General features: G+C 37.3%; 1 protein-coding gene across 9 annotated transcripts in view; it reads right to left on the bottom strand.

Moving 5' to 3' along the window:
• Positions 1–2309: 2309 nt before the first annotated feature.
• The window catches only part of CCDC171 (coiled-coil domain containing 171), a 295440-nt gene continuing 285748 nt past the window's right edge, over positions 2310–12001 (bottom strand). For 8 of the 9 annotated variants that reach the window (XM_070495543.1, XM_070495541.1, XM_014843487.3 and 5 more), the window contains one exon: positions 2310–4272. In XM_070495543.1, coding sequence (XP_070351644.1) covers positions 4051–4272 — 222 coding nt within the window. In that variant the 3' untranslated portion in view covers positions 2310–4050. Of the gene's footprint in view, positions 4273–10587; positions 11498–12001 lie in introns of those variants that run through there. The other variant, XM_044756726.2, reaches the window with a different exon arrangement.

Genomic DNA, 12001 nt, shown 5'->3' with positions numbered 1-12001 from the left:
TCTTGATCAGCTTTACTCAGCATCTGTCATTATTTTCCACTGAGAAGTTTTTGCTTGGTCAGACTGGCTCACCATCAATATCTTTCAACTGAGGCTCTGTCCCTGAGAATATCTGTGTAGTCTCTCAGCCCAAGTTAGACACACTGGGCAACACAAGAAGGGTGTTGCTTCCTTTGAAAGATAGGAACAAATGTCACTATTCTTTCCATTACTAGTCATATGGATGGATGGATGTGTTTTGTTTCATCTTGTCTAATCAATGGATTAGTGATCTAGGCTTCAAACCAAAATACACTTCTCAAAATTATTCCTAACTGGTCAGGACAATTTAAAATTTTTTCTCTTCTTTAAAACGTGCCAATTATTTCTGAAAGGCAGGCCTGGCAAAGTGGAAATAATGTGGGATTTGGAGTTACAGCTCTGGGCTTACTACTTACTAGGTTCTGTGTAATCTTGGTAGTCAAATGCACAACATTTTAGGGGCTCAGTTTACCAGATACTCAGTTTGTATTTTATGTATTGCATTGATAAAATGGTGATGCAAATACCTACTCCAGAGTTTTATTGGGAGAACATCAGAGTGTTGCTATAATGGCTGGAATAGAATAGCTGCTCAATAAATATTAGTTACTTTCCACCTTTTATATTAGAAAACCTGTCTACGAAAAGTGCACAGTTGGGGCTGGCATGGTGGCTCAGTGGTTAAGTTTGCATGTTCTGTTTCAGTGGCCCGGGGTTTGCAGGTTGGGATCCCGGGTGTGGACCTATGCACCACTTGTCAAGCCGCGCTGTAGCAGGTGTCCCACATGTAAAGTAGAGGAAGATGGGCATGGATGTTAGCTCAGGGCCAGTCTTCCTCAGCAAAAAGAGGAGGATTGGTGGCAGATGTCAGCTCAGGGCTAATCTTCCTCAAAAAAAAAAAAACGTGCACAGTAAAATAGGATCAATTTACCATTATTCAGGGAGATCTATAGAATGAATTCAGATATAACTGGTAAGTTAAGTAACAGGAAAATAGTAAGGATCTCACTAAGCACTTGATAACAGCATATACTAAAAATGTGAAATAATAGTGTTGCTAAGTTTTGAGTCAGGCATTTGGTAAATTAAAGTTATCATTCTATTGTTTAAAAGGTTATTTACCTATGTCATTAAATTATCATTGAATTGTCAATTCTCGCAATTTCCTACACTTTTTTGCATTTGTGTTATGTCATTCCAAAATGTTTATATTAAAAACGCTAGCAAAGCCTCAATAAGTAAGTGTGACTTAGGTATCAAAACAATAACTTTAAGAATCCCTTGGATAGTGATGGATGATACAGGTATTTTTCTAGATCACAGAAGTTTAGTAAGAAAATCCACATACTAAGGTGTAAAGGTAAAACTTCCTTTCCCCTACAAAAATATTTGAAGTCATTCTCCTGAGAACTGTCTACTTTATACCTCATTCTTAAGGAGGTAAAGAAGCTGATAGAGCAATTGTCCTTGCCAACACAACACAGATCTCAAACATGCAGTGATTGGCCACTAAGGTGCTCAGAAGCAGTCTAGAGTTTCTCAGATCTCCATAGGATATGTCATTAAATCTTCTCCTCCTGCTGGGCCTGACTTCTGGGAAAAAAGCATATGGTATAAAAATTACTATATTTGGTAGTGAATACTAATGATTGCTCAGGAGGCTCATCCTTCAGTCTCCATGGCCTTTAGCATCTAGTTGGTTATAAATGTGACATGCTTTGATTTGATTTAATAATCTTTTTGAATTTATAGTTCAGAACTTACTGCACAAAATGTATCTGTAAAATCAGATACCCACATATAGAGAGAGACATATACATTTATTTTGGGTGATATCCCATTAACAAACTGTAAAATTAGGACAAGAAGACCAAGATCAGTCCAAGGGAAAGTTTACAAAGGTGCTTCTTCCTCTTAAACTGTAGGACCTGGAAATAGATTCAACAGAAACATACACATACACACAAGCACAGACACATAAGTGATATAGGGTAAGACTTTTTTCTACAGTGTGAGAATTGGACGCTCAATGATGTCACAACTAAAAGGCTATATATAGATTTCTATATGGGCAATATCTTAATCATTGTATGGAATGGCAGAAGAAAGTGTTTTGAAATGTGCAGAAATTATTCTATGATCTATATAAAAACAATAGCATTTTCTGTGTTACAATAAATTTGCAAGTTGAATTTCATTCATGTTACATTACACAGGGCATATTCTGTAACACTCAAAACCCAGAATGGTTAATAACAAGAATTCCAAAGAAAGAATTGAGAAAAATTTGGTTAAAGATGTAATTTTACTCCACAAAAACAGCTTTTTAAAGATTTATATAAAGTTAATTATACTGGCTCAGCAGTATACAAAATACGTGCTAAACAGTATGACAGTGACATGCTGCATTACCTCAGATGGCGTAAGTCATTTGGGTAATTTGGCTAATAACATAAATAGTTAGTATTGTATACAAATTTTATTTACTGAGGCCAATAAAAAAAAAACTCTCAGAAGTTCGGTATCTTTGAAACAAATGTCACTGCAAAGTTAAGACAATGTAGATTCCATAATACATATTGTTATTTTCTAATGTCTCCATAATGAAAAATAATATAAAATATGGATTTTGTATCAAAACTGTTTGTCAAAAAGTACAGTTCACATCAGAAGTTAACATCACTGGGGAGTTAAATGATTAATACAAACACAAATACATATTACAAATATTCTTTTGTTCTTCACTTACCATGATGCAAACTGCGAGGATCTAACCTTTAAGGGTTAAAGAGTTTAATCAATGTCAATGTCTGATCTTCTGAAGGCGATGAAGAACAGTCTGTCTGCGATACCCAACAGAACATCACTTTGTCAAGCCACAAAGCGCCCAAAAGCTTGTCAAGTAAGTTACCAGAAACCTCTTTGTGGTTAGAACTCAGCTCCTTCCTGCTTGACCTATTATTTGATATTTGACCACTTGGTTGCAAGACACTTGCTCTTTCTAGCTGAAATGTCACTGGGGCATCTTGTCAGCTCCCCGACATCTCGGCCTGACATACAATTTTACTTTTGTGTGCTACAAGGCAGAAAATGCAGGGCAATGGCCTTGTTTTAAATTCTGTCAGCATCAAAGATGGGCGTCACTCTTGGGTCCTACCAACAACAAAAACAAAAAAGGAGTCTATTTCGAAGGTCAAAACAGCCATTACCTCGAAGTTTTTCAGCTTCTACTAAACATATTACCTGCTACACTGGTGTGGGAACTGTCCTTATACAGTGCCTAAACACACCACAGAAATCCTCCCGGCACAATTGCTCTACTTTCTTATCAAATGCAGACTTGATAAAAGGACGAGTTTTCAATGCCTGCAGGGACCAGATTCAGCAGTTAACTTAACTTGTTCAAATGGGCAAGTGGTATCATGTAGCTTTACAAGGAGCAACCTGACCTTCTCACATTGACCAGGAGTGACATTATTGTGCAGGAGGAGAAGCAGTCACATCATTTCTGTTTTGCACAACCTGCTTAAAGTTTGCAACTAAATGCTTGTCTTCAGTTGAGCTGACAAGAGAGAAGAGGGGGCTCAGTGAACCATGGCAGGGCTGCCATGAAATGACAGGAATCATTGGCATACATTTCAAATAGCTCTCTCAATCCTATTAAAGTATTGCAGTCCTGCTTTAAAATAGACAAGTATGAAACAACTTTGATAGATAGAGACTAAAATGGCTTATTGATTTTTTTAAGTCTGAAGGAAATTACCCAAAATGTGTCATTCTTTAACATTTAAAAATATGTTACATAAAAATGAGCAACTGTGATAATAAATAAAACTTAGAGGGGAAAAAGTTGGTTATTTCATTATTCAAGTAGACATAGACACCTGCACACATCAAGCTATCACCCAGTTTTTACAAATCCACTGCCACTTGTGCTGAAACAAAATTCAACTGATAAGAAAATCCCCCTTCAAAACAATTTTAATTGTACTGTTAACTCTTCTTGCATTTTTCTTTTATTTCATAAAGTCACAATCCAATCTGCGTTGGTCTTTTGGCATTAGCAGACATGGTCACTGGAGAGGACTGAGATGATGTCAGGGGCGCAGGATTTACGAATGTCTCCTTTAAGAAAGCGTAAGTTGTATCAAGTTCACCTTTCAATGGCAAAAAATCTCCAACAACAATTGTGTCACCAGGAAGAGCAGCTCTTGAAGGAATGGAGAGATTTGAATGGTCTCGTGATCCTGTCTGCGACATAAAAAAGAAAAAAACTAAACGTAGAACTGACAACATTTAATTGGAGCTTAAAACCATAAACACAGAGGTGGACTAATAATCACTATAATATGAAATGAGGTAGAAATTCTCATTTGTATAATCTATATGATAATACATTAATATTAAATTACTTTCCAAGTGTGATTGAATCTCTTATTTATTCCATGTCATAAACTTCTCAGGACATCAGGAGTTTGCCCAAATACTAAAACATTGTATAAAACTTTTATAAACTTATTGAATCGGAGTCAATACGATCAGGCATTTTTACCTCTGCTTCTATCCGCTGGCAATTTACAAAAACCCATGCTAATAGTGTTTATTTCATTATGCTATATAATATGTTCTATATAATATGGAAAATTAGACGGCGTAGAAAACAAACTATGGATATTTATGCTTTTAAAATCTATCAGCCTGACATTTACTTGATGAATACAGCACAAAGAAAGATAAGTCAATCCTAGTGACCTCTAGAAAAGAGCACCCTGAGATATAAAATGCTAGTGCAATGAATGTTTTGCCTTTGCCTTTAATAATAAGGCCACCACCGTGTTTTAATAAAAACTGGGGTTTTTGTTGTGGTGGTTTTTGGGTTTTTTTGCTGAGGAAGATACGCCCTGAGCTAACATCCACTGCCAATCCTCCTCTTTTTTTTTTTTCGCTTGAGGAAGATTAGCCCTGAGCTAACATCTGTGCCAATCCTCCTCTATTTTTTTTGTACCACCACAATGGCTGGTGGCTGGTGGCTGGTGAATGGAGTAGGTCTGCACCCAGGATCCGAACCTGCAAACCCAGGCCGCTGAAGCAGAGCACACGGAACTTTAACCACTCAGCCACGGGGCCGGGCCCTAAAACTGTTTTATTATAAGTATTAGGAAATCATGTATCAAAATATGAGATTGCAACATGAAAACAATTTGTCACATATTTTTAAACAGTACTGGTATCTAGAAACTATTGGAAATCAAACTTTGAAAACCCAAATACTCATGAAGTACTTGAAAACAGAATTAATATTTTGATGAAGCTATTCATTTAAGCCCCAAGGAACACTGGTAATCAGTAGTTAACATTTAACATGAATGAAATCTTACCAATAAAGCAGAAAGGTATTATTTTATGACATTCATAGATAGTAGGAAAATAGTGATCAATTGTATGACAAGAGTCTTCCAGATTTCCAGCAAATAAATGTTGCCGAGATAATAAGCCTCGTCATAAGTGTCTCCACTAAAAACCACATTTTATATTGCAGAGTTTTTTAAAAAAAATCTTTCTGGTAGATTCTCTTACAATTTTGACAACAAAATAGTGTGAACTCTAAAGATCAGCTTTATTATGTCATGCTATACAAAACAGTTTCCACACGTGAAAACAAGAGGGAAGCCATCGCCGGCGTTAGGAAAGTATTAGAAATTCAGCTGTTGTATGCGTTACCATTTTTGTGGATCTTTTTTTAACTACAACTGGAGAAAAATCAATGGCTGCATCTAACACCTAGTTCAGCAATTTTCTTTGATCTCTGTTCTTTTGATTTCTTGATACGCCACGGCAAGCCTACAGCTGATGGAAATCATTTCTTTTTATGCTGGATGTTAAAAAACACCTAAAATGGCCACTTGGCTGGCTTTATGAAGGAGAGGGTTTAGCTTCTCCCCATGGAAGGAAGGGAATTCCTGAGATCATGTGTTGACCCTGATTAGCGGCGCTGAAGAGGTTTCACTTGCAAAACTTGAACGCTGGGCCAGAGCGTATCAGTTCAGACCAGAACAGAGGCATCTCATTACATCAGAGTGAAGGTGAACTTTAACTGCTGGTAGAACCACCTTCTCTGATTGTTTTAGCTGTGTGTCGGAACTGGCAGTGTCACTACCTGATAGATTTTGCTGCTGTAAAGACTACAAGGCCATCTACTAGCTTTCCGTTCTGTCAGCCCTGGGGGTAAGGAGAAGGCTGGAAGGGTGGAGATGGTGGGGCCCAATTTGCTTCTTAATAGAGTTTATTTCTAGCATTAGTATTCTCTATCCTGATAAAAGAATACTGTCAGGGAAGCCTTCAACAGTTTGTTGTTACATCTTTATACGTCAAGCTCTGGTCTAAGAAAACTACATATGAAAAGAAAGGAGCGTGCAGAATCAGACAAGGAAGCTCAGGTATTCTCTGAGGGTATTTTCTTCTAGATTCTTCTAGACCACAGAAAGCTAACGGTGTCCAACTGGCCGATCACATCTGTTTTGCAATATTAGATATTAAAATTTACTCAAACCTATGTTCTGTCGTGAAGTTTCCTTTTTTTTTCCCGTGATTCTATCAATCTAGCACATCCATCAACCTAATTACACACCAGGAAGCCCGCCCTTCAGGGAAAGCCCGTACCTGCTCATTTCTCCTCAGTATTCTGCAGATCTTGGCACTCCACAAAGGGGTCTCTCTTTTTCCTTTTCTCCTCTTACTTTTTAATACAGTATGTCTATCTTCCGCCATGCTGTCTAAAAGAATCTTTTAATCTAATATAACATTTTTTCACTAAAAAACCTTGAGATGGGGTATTGAGTATTTCTCTAGTATTGCACATCAGAGTCTAGCTTTTTGCATACTATCTTCTGACTTTATGTCCTAAATGTGGAAAATTGCCTAAAATAAAAAGAGGTTTCCTTAAAGGCTTGCACCCCTAAAACGTATGTCCTCTACCAAGTAAACAGGTTTACTTTTGTGTAAATGGAAATAAAAATTGTTTGTTGTTCTTACGAGGTCATTTGCTATATTCCATACACTGCTAGAAAATATTTTTTTTCATGAAATGGGATAAAATCTGATTTAAAGTCACTTATAAATTAAAAACAAGCCAGAAAAAATCCTGATTTGAGAATGTGATGTTAAAATAAGTAAATATGAACTATTTTTCTTGTTACAAACAATATCCAGAAATATATCATAATACTTTTAATATAACACACAGAGAAAAAGACAGTTAAATAACTTTTTATCAGAGACCATTAAAAGTTAATATTTACCACCTGATCTTATATTTTAAATCTGTAAAATCTATGGTCATTTAAGCTACTTTTTAAAATGCTGAGGTGTTCTGGGAGTCTCTCATGTAAATCCAGATTTAAGCAATTTACAAAAAAGAAATTAGTTACCTGAAATAAAAGCTAGGTGCCATGTGAATCTTTATGGAAGCACTTTTATTTACTCAATAAGCTGTAAATGATTCTATTTGAACTGTTATAGTCCATCAGCTAAATATATATTCACAATACAAAATGTGTCTACTAAATTTCTGCATTTTAGAAATCTTATGAAATATAGTAATTGGCCATGTCCAATAGCCATTTTTCAAGACTTTAATATCTTCGTTTTCTAACAGTGTTTTTTCAACAAAAAATAAATAAATAAAGCATTAGGGTAATAATAAGATAATGACTCAATAAATTGTCTATAAATCAAAGCTGTTTTGCAGACCAAGGCTTCTGAAACAATGACACTAAGCCATTTGTCTCCTGGGTAGCATTTATGATCAAGTTAAGCCTTCCGGAATCTAGTATTATAAAAAGTGAGGGGCGGTGTGATTTAGCAGGCAGAAAAGTGTCGCATGGAGATTACGCTAGGCACACAGCATGGTGGAAAGAGTACTAGACTGGGGACCCGAGGACCACAGTTTCCCCAGTTCTCTTACAATCTAGCTGGTCATTTTGGGCAGGTGAATCAGTCCTTCTCGCTCTCACTTCCCTTGCCTATAAAATGAGGAGCCAGACTCTTTCCAGTTCTGAAGTTCTACAGGCGCATCACAATTCCACCCATGATGGCATATGTAACGTTAACACCTAACTTTGGGGGATGACCTTGACCCAGAAATCAAAGTTTCCCAAATATAATACTTAAGACTTTGAAGGGCTACAGATAGGCCATTGTTAAGGGGAAGGGATACATATTGCACACGATTCTAAAAGAAAAAAAGACAAACAGATTTAAAGAAATTAGCCACAGTTTAGAGGATGTGGCTTCATTCAGTTAAACTCTGTAGCGCATTTTTTATTACTTCGACCTCCATGATGATGTTTTAAGCTCTGTAAATTATTGACTGGTTTTATGTAGAGTGTGCAGCTCCATATCAACTGATGAAGGAATCAAAGTACCCACAAGAGGGCCTTACAGTGAAGGTCCCCTGCCATCTCTACTTTAGCTTCTGATGTGTTCTTACTGCCGGAGCCTCAGCACTCAGTCTCACAGAGTTTTCTTCCTTCCAAATACTTCAAGTTAGTGAGCCAAATTCTACCTGTCTCTTGTCCAGTTCTGCCATGCTGAGATCATGGGACACTGCAGTTTACACAATCAGAGCTGGCAGTACTCATGTATAGTTTTCTCTTGTGCAATGCTCAATTATAAACCTTATACATATATACACACACAATACACACACACACATGCATGCAACTGATATATATATAGACACACACATGTATATACTCGCTATATGCATTCACATATACACATTATATATACATACATAGATGTGTGTAGATGTGTGTGTATATATATATATACACCAGCTACCACATCATTAAATATTTATTCCTTGTAGTTACCAATTCTAACTTTTAGTTACCAACACCAGACCAGCAGCAGTATCTTATGCATTCCTCTCCCCATAAGTCATTAAATCTTAGTACAGACCAGTGTGTCTCTTTAGCTCAGTGACATCAAGATCTATGTGGTTATGTGAGTCAATGGAACATTGTAAAGGAGTCTCTAGGTAGACAGAAAACAACTTAAGAGGCATGGGTACCTAGAGATTAAGAAGGAAGGGTAATCACAGAGGTAGAAGCAAATCAAAAAACAGAGGTAGAAGATATTAACAACAAGCCTGATTCACATCTCAACAATTTTGTCCTCAGGCAGACAGTCAGCTTTGGTTCAAGTGCCAGAGCTCTTGAGTCAATCTATCTTGTTCAAATTCAGCCTCGACTACTTGCTTGATGTGGTAGATTAATTGGATTAATGGCTTCGATTCTTCATGCTTCCTTATGGGCATGCCCTTTGCTGTGTGACATTGCAGCCCTTTGCAGGCTGGTTCACTAGCTCTTTGCTTCCCTGTCCAGCCTCATCTGCCATCTCCTCACTTGCACTCTGCAATCCAGTTGCACGGAAATTGCGAGTCCGTAAACAGGATGCTCCCATAGTTCACACCCGCCTCCCGTCTGTCCACTGTGTGGGATATCTTCTCTCCTTTGTGAGGAGAATGCCTTCTCCACCTTTCAGACTCTGCTCAAGGTTTCCTTCTGTAAGGGCTTTCCAGATCTTTGTCCCACCCTTCCCCAACTACAGTTAGCTACAATATCCAATCACACTTTTACGTTCCTTCATGAGCATTTATTTTTTTGTTTCTACTTATTTGTACACACTGATGTCTCCTCTATAAACTATGAGCACCTAATGTGATAGAGTCATGACTTTGCATTCCTAGCACTTAGCAGAGTATCTGAGACTAAGTAAAATTTCTAATTGATGAATGACTGAATGAACAAACTACTCATGTTATTACTTCATGGTTTTGGTCTTGTATTGCTATTCGGTTATTTCATATATATACAGATTATGTCCCAATTAAAGTAGCACAGTATAAAGGAAAGGACAGGGGCTTTGAGGTTGGAGGGACCTCGGGTTCCAAACTTGATTCTGCCACGTATTAACTATGTGATCTTTGATAAGTTACTTAACCTGTGCAGGCCTGCATCCTTAGCTGTGAAGTTGGAAGAATACTCCCTCACAGGGCCGTCATAAGGATGAGATGAAATAATATACACAAAAACGCATAGCACACAGCAGCTCCCCTTCTCCACCTCACTTTCTCCGCTTCTCAAGTGATGATAAACTCCAAATTTATAATTATAGCTAACACACATTGAGCATATATGTCAGGCACTGTGCTAGGTTCAGCTTTCTAAGCATTATCTCAATTCTCACAACAACTCAATGAGAAAGTATTACTATTACCCTCGTCTTACAGCTGAAGAACTAGGGCTCAGAAGAGTAGAATAAATTGCTCCATGTAGCACAGCTTGGTAAGTGGTGAAAGGGTGGGACTCGCAATCTATCTGCTTCTTCTCCCCTATGTTTGACCACGACCTTATCATGCCGCCCAAAGAAGACACAGCCCAGGGTTATCTTATATCCAGAGCTGTTTCATACACATAGTAAAGGTTCAACAAATCTCTGTGAAACTGGAAAATAAAAGTACACAGACTGTACTAGAGGCTAAAAATAAATGTTTATATTTTTGATAACATATTTTATTATAGTTCAACATTTGAATATCCATGGTACTGGAGTAGATAAATAGATCTTATGGTATTTACATAAAACAAAAGTTCTAGCCCCTTCACCAAAAGAGCTTACATGTTGTTATATTCAGAGATAAAATTCAGCACTGAAGTTTTAAATTACACTAGAACATTTAAACTTTAATTTTAAATTACTTCAAAGATGTCTTGTGCCTGACAAGATAACAATTCCCATTTTCTTCTCTTAGAGGTTTAGATTTCCTGACATGATCGAGGTTGGAAAAAGAGTCAAAGAATTTTCCCAGATGGCTTTTGTTCTTTCTTTTCCTGCTCTCCTTCACATCCTTGTGCCCCCGTCTGCTCCTGTCCTGGCAATTCTGATACACTTGACGGCAGAGAACGCCAGAAAAATGCAAAGGAGGTAATTTTTCCCCCCGTCTCCTACAACTATATATTCCCAAACAACTCAGAGAGAATTTTAAATGTAAATACATCCATATACTCAGGTATACAAAAAGTGTACAAAAATTGAATAAATAAAAACTTCAGCATATTATATAGAAAAATGCCACTGAAAAACTGAAATGACAAGCTGATAAAAATATGTGCAGCACACATGATGGCCATAGGGTGACTTTCTTAATTTACAAAAGGCTCGTGCAAATCAAGAAAAAGAAGAACCTAATTAGGAAACAGGCTAAGGATAGTGTATTTATTAAGACTGGGTTCAGCTGTATCAGAAAACTCAAAATGTTAGTGGCTCAAATAAGATAAAAGTTCATTTCTCTCTGATATAGCTATATGAAGCTAACAGGAATCCAGGCTGCTTCTATCTTGGGTTGCACAGCCTCAGTATGCTGCTTCCACCTCAGGGTCCAAAATGGTTGCTCAAGTTCCAGCCATTATGTCTGCAATATAGCCAGAAGAAAGGAGGATGAAGCAAAGAAAGAGGAACCACTTACATTTAAAGACACTTCCTAAAATCACAACACTGCTGCTTATATCATTGGCCAGAACTTAGTCCCATGGCTAACTTAGCTTCAGGAGAGTCTGAGAAATGCAGCTTTTTTGTTTAGTGGCCCAGGTAATATTCAGAGGTTCTATTACTAAGAAAGAAAGAGAAAACAACAATCAGGAAACTACTGGCAGCCTCTGCCTCAGACACAAATTGGCTGTCTGGTAGGGAAGGGAGGAGTACAAATAACCAAAAAAATACAAAAAGTGCTAAAACTCAATCATAATTAAAGAAATGCAGTACAAAATGTGACATTGGAAGATTACTTTTCACCATCAGACAGGCAAAAATTTAGATGTCTGCTGATGCCACAGCTGAGAAGAGAGGGCAACAGGCAACTTCATACCATGTAGGCAGGGATGTAAGCTGGTGCCACCTTTTGGAAAACAAAACAAAA

The sequence above is a fragment of the Equus asinus genome, chromosome 23 (assembly GCF_041296235.1).
Source record: "Equus asinus isolate D_3611 breed Donkey chromosome 23, EquAss-T2T_v2, whole genome shotgun sequence".
Taxonomy (NCBI): domain Eukaryota; kingdom Metazoa; phylum Chordata; class Mammalia; order Perissodactyla; family Equidae; genus Equus; species Equus asinus.
This window is presented reverse-complemented; position numbering and strand designations above follow the sequence as displayed.